General features: G+C 44.8%; 1 protein-coding gene across 8 annotated transcripts in view; it reads left to right on the top strand.

Annotated features, from left to right (window-relative positions):
* TMTC4 (transmembrane O-mannosyltransferase targeting cadherins 4) overlaps window positions 1-19830 on the top strand; it is a 64053-nt gene extending 44223 nt beyond the window's left edge. For 6 of the 8 annotated variants that reach the window (XM_082700817.1, XM_082700816.1, XM_082700812.1 and 3 more), the window contains 7 exons: window positions 5470-5549; window positions 5704-5811; window positions 5931-6072; window positions 12715-12829; window positions 13997-14109; window positions 17164-17233; window positions 18596-19830. In XM_082700817.1, the coding sequence (XP_082556943.1) occupies window positions 5470-5549; window positions 5704-5811; window positions 5931-6072; window positions 12715-12829; window positions 13997-14109; window positions 17164-17233; window positions 18596-18744 (777 nt within the window). In that variant the 3' untranslated portion in view covers window positions 18745-19830. Of the gene's footprint in view, window positions 1-5469; window positions 5550-5703; window positions 5812-5930; window positions 6073-12714; window positions 12830-13996; window positions 14110-17163; window positions 17234-18531 lie in introns of all 8 variants that reach the window. The other 2 variants (XM_082700815.1, XM_082700814.1) reach the window with 1 other exon arrangement.
* Window positions 19831-21514: the final 1684 nt, after the last annotated feature.

Below are 21514 nucleotides of genomic sequence, written 5' to 3'. Positions count from 1 at the left end.
GATTTACCACTGAGACTCATCTTTTCCAGAAGATTATAGTGCCAGTGCCTGGTCAGCGTCAGATTACCCACACTGCCTTGCAGATGGTGGGCACTCAGTATTAGCGGCATGGGAATTAAAGTTCCTTAGTCTACAATGGATGAGACACCATTGAGTATTGAATTATATTTACAGTCACTTTTTGTTTTTAAGGCTTAAAAGTATGTGCCACTTTGTATCAACTCTGAGGTACAATTCTAAATTCTTTTAACAAGGAAAAGGATCATATGATGAGGTAGTTCCTTAAGGATGAGTCAGCATGGTTTATAAGTTCTGGTTTTTGGGGGTTTTTTTTTGCTTAAAACATTTTAACATCAAATGGGAACAGAAAATTTGAAGCAAACTGGCTTTAGCTCTGGTGTTAACACATCTTCCATTGTTGACTTCCATATCATGGGCCTGCAGTGGTATTTTTTTTTTTCATCTGCAGTTTCTGTGCTGGTTTGATGTCTAGCATATGAATCACAAAGGCTAGAGGGAAAGTTCAAGAATAAACAGGGTTTTTCAGTCTTTTCCAGAATATGGAAGCAAAAATCATTCATTCTTTAAACACTGTTATGAGGGAACTGTTTATGAGGGTTTGGGGATTGATCAGTTTGTTTATAGTGGGCTACCCAGACAGCTGTTTTCCATTCACATAATTCCCTCCCTGTAGCCCATAGGATGAGGCTGGCCTCTGGGTGAGCCTGTTTATGTCAGTTCTTAATTATGGACAGCTTGCCTTCTGGGGCTGTGTCCGGTTTGTAACGAGGGCCGTAGAAATTTCTGGAGTTTACTGTCCTTTTCTCCTGATCTGGTGACTGGCATTCGGGGTGTCTAACAGAACACCGTGTCTACTGCAGAGGGCAGTTGAACTCTTTGTCTGAGCATTTTATTGAGAAAACAGAGTTTGCCCATAACAAAGGAAAGCAGCAGGAGCTCAGGGGCAAAGAGGCAGGAGTCGTGTATGGAAGTCTGAGTAGAAGCTGAATTTGTATGCTGAGGACCACAAGGGTCTTGCTCACCCGTTGGATTCTCCAGATTTGGTTCTTTTTTTTTTTTAGAAGTTTGTACCTTTTTTTTTTTAAGAGTTTATTTGTTTATTTGACAGAGAGATCACAAGTAGGCAGAAAGGCAGGCAGAAAGAGAGAGAGAGAGGGAAGCAGGCTCCCCGCTGAGCAGAGAGCCCGATGTGGGACTCGATTCCAGGACCCTGGGATCATGACCTGAGCCAAAGGCAGCAGCTTAACCCACTGAGCCACCCAGGTGCCCCAGATTTGGTTCTTTTGTCACCCACAGGTGAGGCAGCACACCCAGGCTGGGGCTGGGGAGGCACGAAATGAAACCATTTAGAGCACACTTTGCAAAGCACGCCCTACAGCCACAGCATTAGCTCTCATTTGAAGAGGCGACTACCTACAAACAGACAATAATATGGTTCGGGGAATTTAAATTATACGGTGGGCTGCACAGTCCTATACATTTCTATCACCTGTGATTTCCCTGTTTGTGATTCCTTTTGTCCGATTAGATAAAAATAAATGTATAGACTTTAAAATCGGCAGTTAAAAAACAAACATCTGGTACCTACGTGCTTAAAAGAATGTCGCCCTATTCCATACCCTTCCAGAAGGGTAGTGTTTTGAAGACAAGCTGTAACTGTCAGTTAAGATTGATAAGGCAGGGGGTGGTTATATTTTCAGAAGGGTTTTTGAAGTACTCGATGGAACACTGCTTGAAACGTGCTCAAACCATTACCATAGTTCATGAGGTATTAACTGGGGACTTAAAGGAGAGACATTTGTTTTCTCACAGTTCTGGAGGCCGGAAGTCCAAAATCAAGGTGCCAGCAGGGTTGGCTTCTCCTGAGGCCTGCCGGCGATGACCTCCTCACCTGGTCTGTCCTCGGTGCACATGCAACCTTGGTGTCTCTCTTGGTGTCCAAACCTCCTCTTCTTAAGAGGACACCAGGCAGATTGGCTTAGGACCCACCCCGATGGCCTCAGGTCACCTTGATCTCCTCTTCAAGAGTCCTGTCTCCACATACAGTCACGTTCTGAGGTGCTGGGGGTCAGGACATCAGCAGATGAATTTCGGGGGTGGTGGGTACACTCCAGCCGTTGGCATGCAACAAGGAGCGTTATTTACTTGAAGAAAAACAGCAGACGGCATGAGTGTGTCTAGAAATCCCCTCAAGCAGCTGGCCCCATTCTCACCCAGCAGCCTCAGAGATGGCTGTGATACACCACGAAAAACACAGGTCTTGGAGCCGGGCTTCAAATGCCGCAATTCCCTGAGCCCGGGAGGGTGACAGTAGTGGCCACGTGACGGGGCTGCCATGTAGAGAAGCTACATAGGCATATGGTGCCAGCCCCACACTGGGCTCCTGGCGACCCTCAGCACGTGCAGGCTGCCAGGATCACCCCTGTCAGTACCTAGGCTGAACACACCTGATTTGAATACATTTCCGGGGCATCATCTCCTCTGAGATTGCGATGAGCCTATGTGTAAAGCCTCTAAAAGGTATGTCCGTAAATACTTCTAATAATAGTCCTTGTGAGTCTACAGTTCTGCTGTCCTGGGTCATTCTGGGTCTCTGCCCCTTCCCGTGTAACTTCTTCTTGAGCCCATGTGCATTTGAGAAAATGCCCGTAGATGGACCTCCCTGTGCCCTCATGTGAAGCTGACCTGAGAACTTTGGGTGGCTTTGCAACTGGGTGTCCTATTTTTTCCGGCCAACTTTACCACCCTCTTCAATCGCTAAAAATTCTCTCCTCATTCTCTCTTCTTCTCTTCTTGACATGGAGGCAAAATTCTCATAACAGAAAGTTAACCATTTTAGGGCCTAAAAAAATTAAACATATAATTACCGTATGATGTAGCAACTCCACTTCTGGAGACATACCCCCAAGAATTGAAAGCAGGACTTCAAAAAGATGCGTGAACATTCATGGTCACAGTAGCCAAACTGTGGAAGCAGCCCAAGCGTCTGTCCATCGACAGATGAACAGATGAAGGAAAGGTGGTGTATGCCTGCTGTGGAATATTACTCAGCCTTGAAAAGGAAGGGGATTCTGACACCTGCTGCAGTGGGGATGAACCTGGAGGACATTGCACTCGGTCAAACAAGCCAGTCACAAAAAGGCAAATACTGCATGCTCACACTCCTGTAAGGTACCTAGCGTCATCAAATTTATCAAAACAGAAAGTAGAACAACGGCTGCCAGGTGCTGGGGAGAGGGGCAAAGGAAGAGCTCCTGTGTCATGGGTACAGACTTTCAGATATGCAAGCGGAGGAGAGTTCTGGAGGTAGGTTGCACAGCAGTGTGAGTGCACTCAACCCTGCTGAACTACACACTTAAAAATGGTTAATCACCCAAAACTAATGAGACATCGTGTGCCAACTGTACTCAAATAAAAACAGTGTTTTTAATGGTTAAGATGGTGAATTCTAAGTTTATTTTACTATAACTAAAGAATGATTTTCAGAATCAAAGGATCATTGTTAAATACCTTTTTAAATTAACTATTTTGAGGACAGTAGTCAGTGACATGTAGAGCATTCACAATGTGGCCAGACCCTTACTTCTCTCCAGTTCTGGAACATTTCACCACCTGCTTCTCTTTCTGTGGCTACATTATCCCCAGGCGGTCTCTCCAGCTGGTAGCTGGATTAGAGAGGTTGAAACAGGAAGGTCTTATGGGATCTTTTCCTCCCCCGGCTGGCTTGCTCTGTGTGGTCCCAGGACCCGTGGCTGCCCGGTCTCGGCCTCCCGACACGCTGGTGTCCCCAGCCTGCTCCTCTCCTGAGCTCAGGGGTCCACCTTGGTCTCTCTACTTGGGTTCTCCAAGGATTTCAAAATCAGCCTGATGGCCCAGCCCCCCAAGCAAGCCCAGTCAACCTGTCGTATCTCCCTGCAAAGCCATCACATCCATTCCGTTCTGAAAGTTAGAAACCCGAGTTCATTCTTGACGTGCTTCCCCACTCTTGTCAGTCCAGCAGCCGTGTGCATGCCCGTCGCTTCCACAGTGTCCTTCCAGGTCCTCTGCTCGTTCCCCACCACCTCGTTCAATCTGGTGCCCTCCCTGCCCCTGTGCCTCAGGCTGTCCCCGGACCCTGGCATCCGCTTCTTCCCCGCTCACATTTCCCGCAATGTCACTAACTTGTTATAACTCTGATAGGACCTTCTGCCACCATCCTACGCGTGGCTTTTGTTGTGGGTTGGTTTGTGCCCCCAAAAAGGACACATTCAAATCCTCACTCTGGTACCTATGAGTGGAGGCCTTGCGGATGTCATCAAGATACAAGTTAAAATGAGCTCACAGTGTACAGGGTGGGCCCTTAATCCAATACGACTGGTGTCCTTGTAGAGAGACACAGACACACAGGGAGGCGGCCCTGTGGAGACCGGGAGAGACGAGAGCCACACAGCTGCAAGCCAAGGCTTACCAGCGACCGTCAGCGGACAGGAGAGACACTTTCTCCCTCAGAACCTCCAGTAGAAACCAGCCTTGCTGCCCCTTAATCTTTGCCTCCAGAACTATGAGGGAATATATTTCTGTTGTCTTAGCCACCCTTCAACCCCCACCCCACACCTCCCAACCCAACCCCTACCACCCCCCCCCCCAACAGCCTGTGGTATTTTGTTATGGCGGCGCTGGGAAACACACACACTTACAGACCTTGTGCCGGTCCTTACTGCTTCTGGACAAAGACTAAATCAGACCGGTCACGGCTTAGGGTTCCCTGAGCAGCCTGCTCCCCACACCCTCCGGCCTGACCCCTTGCCCTCCGCACTCCAGCAATACTGGGCATCCTGGAGCCTGCTTGTTGTCTGCTCCGGCCGGCAGGCTTACTCCAGCCCCTTCACCTAGTGACCCCCTGCAGATTTCCAGAGGAGGGAGGGTTCTTCCTCAGGGAGGCCCTCCTCCGGCCCAGACCAGGTGCCGCCCTGGGGACCCACCGTCCTCCACAACCCCAGCTGCCTTCAGGTGACACACTTTACAACAGGATGGACCCACAGCCTGGGATCGAGCTCTGTATCGGACTCTCTGCTCGGCGGGGAGCCTGCTTCCTCCTCTCCCTCTCTGCTTGCTTGTGATCTCTGTCTGCCAAATAAATAAAATCTTAAAAAAATAATAAAAATAAAAAACCCCTGCTTTGTAATTTTCGAGGTTTCTTTACTTAAATGTCCCTCTGTCATTCCTGCGTGACCTCATCTGCTTGTGGCACCCTGTCCTTCCCGCCTTTTCTTACAGGATGGGGAGTGAAGTGTGACCCTGGCCTGCCCTCCGTCGGGTTTTAGCCAAAGTTCTGGCGGGGTGGGGTTTTTGTTTTGTCTGTCTGTCTTCCCTGTGGCTTTGGTTGTCGGTGAGAAGCTGCCATAGGTATCCCAGCTCTGAACCAAGAAGCCTGTCCACTGACGGCCAAGTTTGTGTGTGTATTTCCAGGTTCACTACAACGTTGGCAAGAACCTGGCCGACAGAGGCAATCAGACAGCCGCCATCAGATACTACCGGGAGGCCGTGAGGTACAGCCAGCTTCTCGTCTCTTTCACATCCGTGTCTGGTCTTAACTGTCGGGGACTCAGAAAAGACCCCGACTTTCAGATATCCGTGCCCGTTCCTGACCGTTCCGCGAAGACCGCTGAGCGCTAACAGCTCGGTTTCTCTCTCCGCTTCCAGACTAAATCCCAAGTACGTTCATGCCATGAATAATCTTGGAAACATCTTAAAGGAGAGGAACGAGCTGCGGGAAGCAGAAGAGCTGCTCTCCTTAGCCGTGCAGATCCAGTAAGCGCGGGTTTGTGGGATCCCGGCGGCCGAGAGAGGCGCGCCTGCGTTCCGGGCTCGGGGCCTTTCTTTTCCTTGTTTCTCTTTTGAAAAAAAAAAAAAAAAAAATGCTCTTCCAGGCCGGACTTCGCGGCCGCGTGGATGAATTTAGGCATCGTTCAGAACAGCCTGAAACGCTTCGAAGCCGCCGAGCAGAGTTACCGGACGGCGATCAAACACAGGAGGAAGTACCCCGATTGTTACTACAACCTCGGGCGGCTGGTAAGTGTCAGGGGTCCCAGGGCTGCGGAAGAAAAGCTTGGTTTTTTTTTTTTTTTTTTTTTTCTTTCCAAGATTTTATTTATTCACTTGACAGAGAGAAATCACAAGTAGGCAGAGAGGCAGGCAGAGAGAGAGGGGAGGAAGCAGGCTCCCCGCTGAGCAGAGAGCCTGATGCGGGACTCGATCCCCGGACCCTGAGATCATGACCTGACCCCAAGGCAGCAGCTTAACCCACTGAGCCACCCAGGCGCCCCGGTTTTTCCCTTTATATAATAAAATGGCAGAAGCGACGCCCTGTAAAGTTCTTTCGCATGCTCGTCCCGTGAAGGTAGCTGTTTGAGGTCCTTGTCTGCGACTCTTTAAGCTGGAGTAGAGAGCAGTTCGACTAAAATTAGGCAAGTGTTAAATTATCTCCAAGGCCACAGGTTAAACCAAGGAATAAATTAGAATTTTTTTAAGTCCCTCGTGCCCTATAAAACAGTACTCCAAAGGTCACTTCCTGATAAACATCAGTTTCTCTGTTTCAAAAACATGAATAAAAGCTGAGATTAACAAAGCAAAGCGGTATCGCGGCTGCTGAGTTTCCAACTTCTTCCTCCAGGGACAGCCCCCGCGGTCCTGGGCGCCCGCGCTCCTGTTCTTCCTGTAACCGAAAGCCCCGGGGGGGTTTATTTGAAACCGCTTCGAGACTGTCCAATGGAAATAGGAAAGCCTGTGCTCCAGAGTGAATTTCTCTTCTTAGTTACTGACTCAAGAGCTGATTGTTGGTGATTTTCTTTCCCCATACTTTCTTTCTTTTTTTTTTTTTTTTAATATTTTATTTATTTATTTATTTGACAGAGAGAGACACAGTGAGAAAGGGAACACAAGCAGGGGGAGTGGGAGAGAAGCAGGCTTCCTGCTGAGCAGGGAGCCTGATGTGAGGCTTGATCCCAGGACGCTGGGATCATGACCTGAGCCGAAGGCAGCCGCTTAAGGACTGAGCCACCCAGACACCCCATACTTTATTCAAGTAAATATTGCAACAGTAGCTAATACAATAAGTTCAGTAATCTTTTTTTTTTAAGATACATTTACTTATTTATTTATTCGACAGACAGAGATCACAAGTAGGCAGAGAGGCAGGCAGAGAGAGAGAGAGAGAGAGAGAGAGAGGAGGAAGCAGGCTCCCCGCTAAGCAGAGAGTCCAACGTGGGGCTTGATCCCAGGACTCCAGGATCATGACCCGAGCCGAAGGCAGAGGCTTTAAACCACTGAGCCACCCAGGCGCCCCAATAAGTTCAGTAATCTTAAAATCTGAAAGCATGTATTAGAAATGATGGTGACATGGATTCTGTCATTGCTTCTGAGAAACCTCCATTGGGATGCACAGCTCAGTCCTTAAAGCTCTGGATTTTCTTAATGAAGAAGAGAGCCGGACACATAACGATGTGAAATGATGGAGGTGGTGTAACTAACCTTTTTGGGGTCATATATACATGGGCGTCACATCGTCATGTTGTACACTTTAAACTTATATAGGTTCTATGCCAGTTATACCTCTGTAAGACTGTGGGGAATAAGACATACCCACCGACAGTGTAAGTCTTTAAATAAGAATTATATTCTCCCTTCAGTTGGGCTTCAAGAAACTCACAGATATGTTCCTAATATATTCAGTTTGGTTAAATGAGATTGTTAAGAGAAATTTTCCTAAAATTCATTTTAGCCAAACTGGAATGCACAAATAGTGATGTGATTTTTTATTTTTTAAGAAGTTTAGATATAATTTCCCAGACTCCATCCAGCCTAGCTTCACAGGTAGGAGGACATCAAAGTTGGTTTTTAAAGAGATGCCTGTTTGTCCTCACTTGAAGGGTCTAGAAACTTCTTGGTTTTATGGGATCCTTATGTTATCAAAACCAGTGGTTCCAAAAACAGGCTGAATATCCAGGTCCTCCCACCGCATCTCAGATTTATGGGATCAGAGGCTCCACAGATGATACAAACATAGGCTTGTATTTACAAAACAAACCAATGAAATTCTCCGGTCATCCCAATACCCTGTGTTTAGGAAGCAGATCTATCCAAGGGCTGAGAAGACTGACTGACCAGCTCAGAGCAGAAGAGACTGTTCGGGGAGCACAGCCTAGGAAACATGAGTCGCTTTAAGGATTATCACAAATCCAGGCTTCTGTTCTTAGCCTGATGGGAATGTGTTTTGGCCCAAACTGCTTTGTTTCTGGATTGGTTAGCAATGATTTTGCATGTTGTGGAGATAGAATTTTATGAATGGAGGAAACTAAGTGACCAAAATGTGTGGCTAATGATGGTAAAGTTCCACTTCTTCCACTATGCATACACCCATTTAAATGAGCAGGTACTGCATGTGTTATAAATTTTCAAGTGAAGTGGCTTGAGTGTTTATTATTCAAAAAATAGAAAACGTGTTTCATTTGTGATGTATCTGGGGAAGATACCATCTTTTTTTACATACTGTAGTGTGGAAAAGAGGAGTTGTTTCTTCCTGGGCTTGGAGGAAGGTGGAATCAGTGTAACAGCAAGATGTTTAAACAAGGAAAATTGATAGCAGGCAATTCCTGTTGTCCCACATAACTTTCTCCAGAGCCACTTGGCCTTTTCCCACATTTTTGTTTCCTTTTACATTTTAAAATTCTGTGCTAGTTACAAACTAGATCTAGTTACAAACACAGTGGTAGATATAGCTTTCTCTATGAAACCTGAAGATTCAAGGAGAGCTGAAATTATTCTAGTGAGAAGTTGTTGAAGGCAGATTAAAAAAAAAAAAAAACAAAAAACTTTTCTCTGCCCTCTTAGGTTCTGCCTTTGGGGCCCTGCAATTAGACTGACTACAGACAGATTAACAAGAAAGAAAAACAGTTTATCCACATATGCATTGTGGAATCACCTGGGGAAAAACTCAGTGATGAGTGACTCAAAGGGGTGGTTAGAACTTGGGCTCATATAGCACCGAACAAAGAACAGTAAATTTATAGAGAAGTGACAAGGGAAAGGAAGGGGGTTTAGGCTTCTGAGGGCGGCAAACCGTCAGAAGGTAAATACAGGTGGACACTAATGAAGGTTTGTGTAGGTCCATCTTCAAGGCCATACAACATCCCCAGGAGAGAGGATTTACGGCAGCCCTGATGTCTCTTGTTTCTGCTTTTAGTCACATAAGGGAAGCTCCAGGAATGCTTCTTTCTGCATCTGTTGAATCTCAAGTGTCTTTAGTACAGTAATCTTTACATCCAGGTGATATATTTGGGATAGTATATTTTGATCCTCCATATTGTTCTCTCTGGGGAGGAGAATAGGAAGACAGGAAAACCTCGCCATAATGATACAAGTAGAGACCAAAAACTTCAATCACATAAGGCAGGCGGATCCTTGCAAGGTCAGTGAAGTAAGAATGGAGGATGAGAGCAAATTGGGTGTTAGCAGAACACCTGCAGGGATGACTGTTTTTGTTTACTGTGGCTACTGCACTAGGACTTGCACGACATTATATATGATGTCTGTATGAATTCTCCCACTTTTTTTCTTCTGTTCCGGAGGTAGCTTTTTAAGTTCCTGTTTGCAGAGTGTATTTCCTTCCCCTAGTAACTGCCTGTCGCTGCAGTTACTTGGGGTTTGAGAAATAGAGAATTTATGCTAGTAAGCCCTCTGTAAAAGGTCCAAAGAAAAGAAAACAGATTATGAAAGTCAGGATTTTATCCATGTGCCCCAGTCCTTGGAATTCATTACCACTTCCGTGTAGAGGCTCATCGGTAGTATTAAGTATATTAGACTTCGTAGTACTCTCTGTGTATGTTGTTTACCAATTATGCTACCGTGAAATGATCTTCCTGTGTTCCCTTCTGCCAACTGTTCTTGCTTATTTAAAGATTTTACTCTCCATTGTTGTTTAATTATCCAGCTTTTGCCTGCTTGACAGCTTAAAAGCATTAAGAGCTTAATCTTTAACTGCTCAACTGACACATTTATATATTGGTGAATAAGATGAAGCTAATAACTTAAATTTTTCTTTTTAAAAATCCTCCTTAGTCAGTCTTTAGTAATGAGAGACGGTAATGTGTTTTGATTTCTGCACCCATATAAGAAGGGAATATAATGCAGTTTCCTTGTGAAATAGAAAATTGGGAAAAGCTGGATTGTTTGCGATGTGTTACTATTAGAGAATTTCAGTAATAGTGACCGGAGATATTAACTAGAGATGATTCATTGTGCAAGCCTGATTGTATGTCAGGAGCCAGACAGGAAAACAGAAACAATACTAATTATTATATTGTATCATATTTAGTTTATTTATTCTTTTTAGCAATCTCTATACCCAACATGGGGTTCAAACTTACAACCCCAAGATCAGGGGTCACATGCTCTTTGGACGGCGCCATCCAGGTGTCCCTGTGCTAAGTATTTTAAATAGAGAAGAGTCAGTGTTGGGACTTGGTTAGGTAACTGCTGGAAGACTGGGTGACAGGAGGGAAAGAGGACGTTACCTTGGAGAGTATAAGGAAAACTGTAGGGTTGGGGGAGCCAGCAGGAGGAAATGGCACAGCCAGAAATAAGGGCTCAGAGAAGGGGCTACCAGCTCCGAGGCCACCATAATCTCAAGAGCTGAAATCATGGAGGGGGACTGCAGCTTCTAGCCTGGCACTGTGGAGGGAGAGACAAAGCCCCTTCAGATGACCCATCAAGGAGAAGGAGGGAGAGCGTGAGAGAGGAGGAAAGAGCCCCCCTCCCCGCCATCTGATGTCAACCGCGACTCCTGGCAGAAACCTAGCAAGGAACCAAGTGGCAAAGGACCCCGAGAAATGTGTTTTATGGAGTACAGAAGGATGGGCGTAGGGCTCGCAGGTCGATAATGTGGGCATTACCTGTCCCCTTGTTGGGCTGGTCGTTCTGGCCAAATGCCCATTTTTCTCTGCTTCCCTTCAAGTGTTTGTTCACTTCATGCAAGATGCTAAAAGAAAGGGAACGTTGAGACAAACTAAAAGGATGGTTAATGTTACCTAATTCCGTCTGCTGTTATTCTTGAGGAAATAGTAAGAAGAAGAAATAATAAAATACATGAAGAATTTTGTTTTTGTGTAATTGAAGTTTTGTTGGTTCGCCTGAGTATTAAGAGGGTCACCACGGAGGTTGTCCGGTTGACTCAAAGGCGTGTCACTTGTTAGAGAGAATGGACCAAGAAACCAGTGGAAACTCCAATACAAGCAATTAAATGCTGGCATAATTAACACCCTTAACTATTTTACTTTTTGAACTTTTCACATCATTTCCTTACTTACAGGGTGAGATACTGTGACTTGAGTTTCTGAGTCTCATGGGAAATCTGACAGCATCATCAGCAAATAGATATTCATAGGGTCTCCCTAATTAAACCTTTCTTTCCCTTACTTAATATGCCACCTGTGTGCTGTGCGGGTCATAGAGAAAGTGAGAATGTTTTTGTTGTCTAAGAAAAAGACTTGCCAGTGAGGAAGCAAATTACCTTAAACTTGGATAAATTGTTATCATTCGTAGTTTTTGCAGAGGTAAAGGAACGAAGTTCATTCAGATGAGATGGGTATTTGAGCTGAACGGAAGAGGGCAAGAGGTTCACTAGCCAGAATACATCCATCACTTTCTCCCTGGGAATACTCTTCCTAACTACCCACTGTACCCGCACAAAGCTACTCACTGTGTGTCATTACCAGTGTTAAACAACATGCCCTCTCAAAAGAAAGCCACAGAAAATTCCATCCTTCCTACAGGAGGCAAACAGGCTTCATATTGCCAAAGCAAGGTGCCTGGCTGGCTTGGTCCATACAGCAGGTGACCCTTGATCTCGGGGTTGTGAGTTCGAGCCCCATGTTAGGTGTAGAGATTACTTAAAAATATAATCTTTTTAAAAAATTGCCAAGGGCTTTCATATTCCACTTGAGACTTTTCCAGGGAGTTTACTAAGTATGTCTGATGCACTCATAGTTTTGTACGTAAAGAGGAAGACCCTGCTAGAGGGTCCTCCCCAAGGTGAATTTAACATATGTAGCTGTTAATCGCATTAAATATTTTTTTCTTCTGTTTTTTATTTATTTTTTATTTTTTTTTAATTTTTTCAATTTATTTATTTTCAGAAAAACAGTATTCATTATTTTTTCACCACACCCAGTGCTCCACGCATTAAATATTTTATTTACCACTTTAAATAATACCTTACCAAAGACAGACTATGTGAAGCCTTTCTAGAAGACTAATGATTAGGTTTTTCATTTGTGTCTTTCCAGGAGTCTCAAATATTATTTGACCCCTGGAATTGCTAAATTACAAATTACAGTCAAGCAGTTGTAGGCTCGGAAACTAGACCATCGGTGCTCATTCTGGCTTTACCACTTCTAGACCCATAACTGTGGGCAGCGTGTAACTTGGAGAAGTTAACTTCAGTTTCTCTGTGCCTCCGTTGTTGCATCTGTACAATGGGGAGGGTTATCTACTTCAGTGAGCTCTTTTGAGGGTCAGTTGAGTTACTGTGAAAACTTAGGAGCTCAGTAAGCACAAGCTAGGCTTTGCCAAGTTTGGGGTTTGGTTTTGGATGTATCTCAGAGAGAGGAAACAGCGACGTTGGAATATTGATTTCTCGGGGCCGGGCTTTATTTTCAGTACGCGGATCTTAACCGCCACGTGGATGCCCTGAACGCATGGAGGAACGCGACTGTGCTGAAGCCGGAGCACAGTCTGGCTTGGAACAACATGATCATACTGCTCGACAACACAGGTACAGGAAGGCACCTCGCATGGATCAGGGGACACTATGCCCCAGTGCCATGCTATTAGCTGGGTCAGTTTGCTTCCCAGAGAAGTCGCCTGAACAGATTCTATGTGCTTTTTTTCTCTAGTGTGGATGAGTTGAAAAAAATTAACAGAGGCTAATAGTTAACATGCCAAAAATTATTCTTCTATAAAACAGTTTCCTTTGACATATTGAAAATACGTATGTTTGGAGAAAATGGCACTTGACTTAGAATTAGTGCTGAGCCATGGGGGAAGATGGGCAGGAAGCTCTGCATTTCTGGAGACTGTGATCTAGCATTGCCCATCATCTCGGATGCTGGAGGGACCCAAAAGTGAACAATAACGGCTTTGGGGTTAATAAATGCGAGGTCCGTGCTCTCAAGTTCATGGACTCTTCTTAAAAGAGATGCCCTCAAACCTACACTCAGAGCCATGGATTCTTAGTCTAGATATAATGCTAACAGACTTAATGTGGTTTCTGAGCCAGGATCTTAGCTCCAGCAGCTGGAGTTACTCTGCTCCCCTACTTTTGCAAAAATCCAAGCATCCCAGAAGAAATGATAGTTTTAATTTGGCAGAATTTCAAGCCAGTGAGCTGTCTAAGCAGTGTGGAGAAGAGATACACAGTTGCCTCTAATGAAGGTATAAAATGTGTACTTCGATATGATAAATATTCAGTTATTAAAGTGTTACTATGGATACTGTTATTCTTCAGACTGCCTTTCTCCAGTTTAGGTGTAACTGGAATCTGGGGGGAAATGAAAATCAGGTTTTATGTGCTTTTACAGAATTTAATCAAAGGCTGTTTATATATTATGTCAGAATTGTGCTGGATGCATTGGTTTTGCAACGGATTGTATTGTGTGTGTGTGTGTGTGTGTGTGTGTGTGTGTGTCTGTGCATGTGCTTATATAAGTGTATTGTGCATCTATGTGTGTTGTGTGTCATCGGTGTGTTGTGTGTGTGGTGTGTGCACATGTCTATTGTGTATCTACTGTGTGTGTGCATGTGTGTTATGCTTTCTTCATTTTCTTCATTCATTCTTCATTCATCACCATTGTGTACAATGCACGTAAGCACTGTTAGACAGAATAAAACACCAGTACAATGTTAACATGTTTTTCTAAATGTTGCTGTGTTCTCCACGTAGGTAATCTAGCCCAAGCTGAAGCAGTTGGAAGAGAGGCCCTGGAATTAATACCTAATGATCATTCTCTGATGTTCTCATTGGCAAACGTGCTGGGCAAGTCCCAGAAATACAAGGTGTGTAAACCACAGGCCGTGATTTCTGGTGGTTAATGCCAGCATCTGACAGAAGCCATAAGTGTTACTTCTGCCCAGTTAAACTCAGAATTAAGCCAAAAGAGTGAGAGCCAGGCACCAGTGCGGCTCGGTCAGTTTGCTTCCTGGAGAAGTCGCCCGAAAGATGGGTTCACAGGGTCAGACTTCATGTCCTTCCTCATCAGAGTTTATTACCTTGTTCGCAGGTGGGGAGGGAGGAGAAGCCCAGGAGGAGGCAGTGACAGCTCCTCCTCGCCGAGGCCCAGCCCTCGCTGAGGCACGAAGCTGTCCAGTGCTGTCCCCTGCAGCGGATGGGAGCTCTGGGTTGTTTGCTGGGGCCGCCTTCTGCCCTAAAGGAGTGACAGCTCGTGGGGAATGCAGGAGGGGCGCCTGCTGCCTCCAGCCACACGTGTGGTTGTCGTAGGCTGTCCGCAAGGCCCTGGCAGCAGCTGACCAACGGAACCACAAGATACGAGATCCGCACTCTCTCCCACCCAGCTCCCAGGACTGGCCAGGAGTGAGCCACGAATCAAAAGGGGCACGGCATGACACCCAATGTCCCTAAGGGGACTCCGTGTGCCTAACACCCGTGACCTCAAACTTTAAATTGATGTATCAGAACCAAGGGGGGAGTGTGTGAGATGCAGTCGGCCCAGATCCCTCCCCACAAGAGGTCTGTCTCCGTCATCGTAAAGTCAGGCACGGGGTACTTGTAGCACGGGGCATTGGGTTTTTAACACAGATGTTACAGAAAACACACTTCCAGAAACAGCGCCTTAAACCTTCATGAGAGAAGGGTTTTTTCTTTTGGGATCCGGAGCTATGTTGATTTTGATCACACGAGGCCAAAGGAGGTGATCAGTTTCTGGGCGTTCCGTGTTCTTTAGTTCTCTTCTGCTCAGCAGGATGTCATCACCTGCATAGTTTTGCACGATACCACAGTAAGCCATTTCATACATGTCTCTCATTTTTAAATATCAGGGAGTTTAATAGCTTCAGCACACATTTCAACATTTCTAGATTTTGCTCCAGACATGCTTTTTAAAGGGGTGAATTTTTATGTTTCGTGGGTTTACCCGTGTAGAGCTGGGGAGGAAGGTAAGGTTCGTGGTTTTCCCATCTACCTTCCTCTCCGGCCTTCTCCGCCAGCTGGGGCGTCCGGCGGCCACCAGCAACAGCCGCTCATTTTCAAAAGACAGTCTCTGTAACCACTGTATTGATTTTTCCATCATCCCATAGTCTATAAGCTAGAATTCTTTTTTTTTTTTTTTAAGATTTTATTTATTTATTTGACAGAGAAAGAGATCACAAGTAGGCAGAGAGGCAGGCAGAGAGAGAGGAGGAAGCAGGCTCACTGCTGAGCAGAGAACCCAATGCGGGGCTCAATCCCGGGACCCTGAGATCATGACCCAAGCTGAAGGCAGAGGCTTAACCCACTAAGCCACCCAGGTGCCCCATAAACTAGAATTCTATTAAGGGGACAGAACCCACGGTCCATTCGACTTCCAGCTGACATCGTTCCAGATAGAGTAGAAAATACTCCATAGAGCGGAACAGAGAAATGGGCTTCCTATTTTTCTAGGTATTTTGCATCCTAATTGTCTAGGCCAGGGCGCTGAGCCTAAAATAAGGAAAGAGAAGAAGTTTTTAAGTTGATTTAGAGTCTCTGGTCCTCCTATTTCTCAGAATTTAGGCTAAATGATAATGTTTGAAAGTTGTCAGAAAGCATAACTACTTAGAGCGTAGCTACAAATCTCTACAATCCATTTGATTTTTTTTTTTTTTTTTCCAATGTACCTAACATGGCAGGAGAACCTTACACTACCTTGAAAGAGTTTCGGCTGCTCTACCTTGGAATGTAGATGCTGAGTTCTGGAAGTGATGTTTGCTGACATCTTGTATGTTATCCTGATGTCTTCATTCAGTCCTTTTTGGATGACATTTCCAAAATACAAATTTTTCTCTGCCCACTCTCTCTCAAAGCTTGTGGTTCCAGAGATGTTTGCCCAAATGCCCCCACCTGCTTCTCAGGAGTACCACAGGCCATCTCCGGACAAAGAAATCTGCCTTCCTCTACTTTCTAAAATCCCTGATCCTAGATGTGGGAAGCCCCCTTGGAAAACTCGGAGATCATGCAGCTAGAAGGAGCAAACCCGTCCCCGAACCTACAACTTGAGTTGTTTCAGCTTAGTGTTTGATACTCACTAGCACTTGTGTGTCCCTTCCGGGAACACAGATGTAGACGGTGCGAAGAGCTACCCCAGCAGGTATTATTATTTCCTGGTATTATGGTCGAACGGAACCATCCAGGCAGCCATGGTCCCATAAAGATAGGGTAAGAAGACACTTGGCCGTGCCTTACCGCAAACCGATTGGAAGCGAGCCCTATCTGGAGGAAGTGCAAGTCTATACAAGAATCCGTCCACGCGCCTCAGGAGCCTTTGGTCACGGTCATGTACAGTACTGTGACCGCTTAGATGACAGATGGCCATCCCTCCCTCATTCTCTCCGCTTATTTTTTCCAGCTCAATGGGCTGCTTATGGGTTGCTGAGAGGGTCGGGAGTTCTTGTGGGAGGTTAAATTGGCCCCAGCTCCTACCTTGAGAATATTAGAAGTGAGTTCATTGAGGCTGACTGAAAATGACGCTTTTGTGGGTATCCTCAACCACCCGGCCTCTTCCTGGCCACTTGACTTTGAAAGCTCATTCTCCGCTGAAACCTGAATGGAGCTACTTCCTTCAAGTTGCAAAATTCCATCCCCTTGTGGGAGGCAGAGCTCATTAGCGTATCCGTGCTCTCTCTGCAGCCAACCCCATCTTCCCTCCCTGCTGCCCTGTCACCTCGCCCCGTGGCGCCCTTCCCTGACTGCCCTTCAGAACCTCTTAACAGGGTGTGGTCCCGCCCGCCTTCCCAGATTTTGCTGTGGGAAGGATCCAGTGGTACAAAACGAGGACATTACAAGTGTGAAAACCATAAACAGCAAAACTGTGTGGCTTTTGTGTCGTGCAATACCTTGTTTTTTATACCATTTTCTAGGAATCTGAAGCTTTATTCCTCAAAGCAATTAAAGCTCATCCAAATGCTGCAAGTTACCATGGCAATTTGGGTAAGGAAATATTTTAGTTTGGGTTCTATCGAAATTCTGTAAGTTGAAAGAAATGGGTACCTTTCTGTAAAATCAAAGTTGGGAGAATGTGTTTTTTTCCAATCTAACATGTATTGGCCTTTATAATCTGGTTCTAAGATGTGTTAAGTTTTTTTTTTTTTTTAAGGAATTATCACATTAAAAAGGTAGCTATGTAATAATCATATTTACAAATCATAATGATATGACCGGACCAACCCCAATAACCCCCACTCAGTTTATTCCTTTCTTATGATCTGCTTTGATTTTCTTCTTTTGTATGAAAGATCCTAGAATGTTAAACTGACAAGTACTTTGGAAGTGTCTGGTCTCACGTCCTTCCCCATTATAGCCCAGTCTCCTCTGGGTTCTTACGTTCTCTCGTGTCTTGGCTAATCGTGCGTCTACAATGATTTATCCCTTAGAATTCCTTTTGCCCATTTTCACATCTCAATAATTAAGATTTTTAAAGCATAACAGTGTGGATGTGTTTTTAACCAAACCTGTTCCCTACAGACTCTAGCTTCTTCTTGGGAAAGTCACAAAGCAGCAACCGTTCCTCCCCTGCCCATGTAAAAAGTCACTTTTACTTAGAAAATCACAATAATAATCAGACCCTTTACCATTCTAATAATTAGATTTTAGATGCCATTTTTTTCTGGTCAGATCTTAATGTTAGCGACCTTATTTCCAGCGAGGAACAAACAAGCTGTTACTTTGCCAAAAAGAGGGTGGGGCGTCATGATTCAGATGCTGGACTGCTGCACGGCTCTGAGCCGCGATGGAGCCCAGCTCGATGCAGCCTGACTTCCTGGAAATTTCCTGGCAAACTTAGCGTACTCTTCCTTTTTGTTTTTCTTCTTTTTTTGTTTTTTTAAGATTTTATTTATTTATTTGACAGACAGAGATCACAAGTAGGCAGAGAGGCAGGCAGAGAGAGAGGAGGAAGCAGGCTCCCTGCCGAGCAGAGAGCCCGATGCGGGGCTCTATCCCAGGACCCTGTGATCATCACCTGAGCTGAAGGCAGAGGCTTTAACCCACTGAGCCACCCAGGCGCCCCTTCCTTTTACTTCTTTATGTAATAATGTTGTTGTAGGGAGAAGACTCATGTCTAGTGATACACAGAACTCCAGGAGTGACCGGAGGTGGTTAAACGGACAATCACCAGGGAGTGTGGTTATAATAAATAATGCTTGTGGTACAAACAATATTATTTTAAACAAGGATTTTTGAGAACTGTTTGCAGAGGTGCTGTAATTTTTTTTTTCTTTTTCTGCAAGCAGTTGGGAACACTGCGAGGTATTGAGAAGCATTTCCAATGAAACCCATCTCTTGCTGTTTCAGCTGTGCTCTATCATCGTTGGGGACATCTCGACCTGGCCAAAAAGCACTACGAAATCTCTCTGCAGCTTGACCCCACTGCATCAGGAACCAAGGAGAATTACGGTCTGTTAAGAAGAAAGCTGGAACAAATGCGGAAGAAAGATGTCTGAGCCTCTCGTCTGCATTTTTTGTTGGTTTGCGTGCATGAAGCCTATTGTTAATATTACGTGGTTATGTTTAACCATTTAAAAGTCTTACATGTTGTTTATTTTATTCTGTTTCTTTTTTCTGTGAAAACAAAGACATGCAAAAAGATTACAGCACCAGCAATATACTCTTGAAAGCTCGATGTGGTTTTTGCATTGAAATTGTATTTTTTCAGACGACTCCAATGTAAATTCTCAAATTCCAAGAGTGAAATCTTTTTTAATTAAAAAGAAAAAAGGAAAAAAATTACCTGGAGCGACGTGCAGTAGAATGAAACCTGCACAGGGGGTGTGAGCCGTGTTGTATAGAGACTAGCGCTATTACAGGTCGGTCATGAGCAAGGAATGACAAACTGACTCCAATTTATATAAATATTGAATGTGTCTGTATATTTGAATTTTTATTTAATGACAAGAAAGAATAAATTAAGATTTTTGGTTTTTAAATTTTTTTTAGCAGTGTACTTCTTCTCTTGTAAGGAAATATATTTATTTGTATTTTTATGTTTTGAACAGGGCAAAAAATTGAATGAGGAATGAAAATTTTAACATCTAGTATATTTATATACTTTTTCCCCATCGGAAGACACTCACTCCTGCAATAATCTTTGGATTCTCCTAATTTCAGCTTCGTAACATAGGAAATTATGTAGTGTCCGTATTCTATATAAGCTGTTACTATTAATAGAAATCCAAGCCATGCTTTAGGCAAAAGCAGGCAGCCTGATGTCTTTGTTTTTGTTGTATCCAGTACTAAGAGGGCTACATATCTATGTAAGTTGCTTTTTTATGTTTTTAGCTGTAAAGCAGATTTCCATTTGGCTTAATGGAACTGTAGTCATTACTATATCCAGAAAATGCAAGAGGTAAATTTTCTCTTAAAAGGAGCTGCATTTGGGGTATTTGTGGTACTTTTCAAAATTGAAATTTTTCTTGTCTCATTTGATCAGAATTACCATGTCTGCTTTATTTTATTCTTCAGTATATGCTGTTGAGCTAATGATTTATGCAATCTCTCTAATTTCTTATGCAGTAAAATTATTACACAAACTGGTACTGTGTGATGTCACATTGCCCTCTTAATAGATGATTTTCAAGTTAGTGAACTTTGTGTTCCTTTCCCTTTAAAATGAAATCAACGTGACCAATACGTCCTTCTGGGCTGTGGCTTCTCTTTGGTGTCAGGGACCCCTAATAGGACTGCACTCTGGAGTTACCCAGGTTTCGAGAACGGGATGCACAGATCCACAGTGAGATGTATTGAATTCTCTACACTCACATTGGGGCGGGGGGCGGGGGGCGGGGGGCGCAGATCTGCATAGAATTGCCGTTTAGAAATTGTAACTTACCATGGCTTGAGGTACATCAGGAAAGAAAGTGCTGGTGTTTGACATACATCAGAGAGAAAGTACTGTGTTTCAAACGTTTCTTAAAAGGTCCCAAACTAACAGTAACAATTTATAGATCTCTCAGGGGCAGCAGCTGTCTTAGTCTTATTTATGTTCCTACCGTCCTCAGCCCAGCGGATAATAGATACACCCTAGGCTTGTTGATCTTTTTTTTGTTTTTAAAGCAAATTTCTTTCTTTAAAACGGTGCTTGCCTTCTGAGAGTAAAGAAAAATATTTCTTGTGAAAGCTCCTTCAGGACTTTTTTTTCCTACAGATACTAAAACTTCTGCATCAAATCAAGACACGCACATCCGGGACCCCTGCCTGCAGAAGCGGTCCCCTTAGCTGTCACCACTCCATCTCTGGGGATTTCTGTCGCGGCTCTCTTCTTTCCAGAGACAACAGTCATTAATTTGATCGATGCTTCAGGCTGTCTTCTGTCTCCGCGGAGCTGAGCGCTGTTCTTTCTCCACCACCTGTGGGCGGCCACCCTCCTCTCCCCGGCTCGCAGTCCCCACACTCCACCGGCCACCGGAAGGGGGACGCTGTCTCCCAGGTCCCCCCTTATTTTATTTTAATGTTTTTATTGCTGATCACAGTAGGGGTTAGGATGGGGGGTTGTCCAGACTGACCCGGGGGAAGTTTCCAGTTTGAGAACTCTCAGAGTCCTGAGCCTCCTCCTGCCACTCTGAGGGTAAAATCGCAAAATCCTGAAAAGCTTGTGAGGTCTTCGTCTCTTTGCTACATTTCTTCCCTGTTTCCATGTATCTTACAAGTAGCTCTCTTAAAACTTCCCCCCTTAGACTTCGCCTGCTCCCTCGATGGGGCTCCTTGGAGTTCTGATTCTATCCTATGTCTTAAGCACGATCTTTATATGTACTCCAAAGTATTGACTTAAAATATCATATGCAGAATAAAAGCCTGAGCCCCACAGCAAAGCACTGGACATCCACGGCCATATTTGCATCTATCAGCTTAGACTTTGGGGTGAGAAAACCTAGATTTGGGTCCATGTTCTCCCACTGTGATGTCATAAGCAAGCCATTTAGCACTGCTTAAGCCTCGGTTGTCCCAGCTGACGGTGCGTGGGAGGGTGCCACAACTGTGCCTTCTACCAGGTAGAGGGAGTTCGAGCCAGATTTGCCAGGGTTCGCAGACCCAATGGTCCTCAAAGATGGAAGGCTACAAAGCAGGCAGGCAACACAATCAGATTTCAATTAAGAAATCTGATTTTGGGGCACCTGGGTGGCTCAGTGGGTTAAAGCCTCTGCCTTCGGCTCAGGTCATGATTCCAGGGTCCTGGGATCGAGCCCCACATCAGGCTCAGCCGGGAGCCTGCTTCCC

Source organism: Mustela nivalis, assembly GCF_964662115.1.
Source record: "Mustela nivalis genome assembly, chromosome: 15".
Taxonomy (NCBI): domain Eukaryota; kingdom Metazoa; phylum Chordata; class Mammalia; order Carnivora; family Mustelidae; genus Mustela; species Mustela nivalis.
The sequence above is the reverse complement of the archived record's forward strand: the minus strand, read 5'-3'. Positions and strand labels throughout refer to the sequence as shown.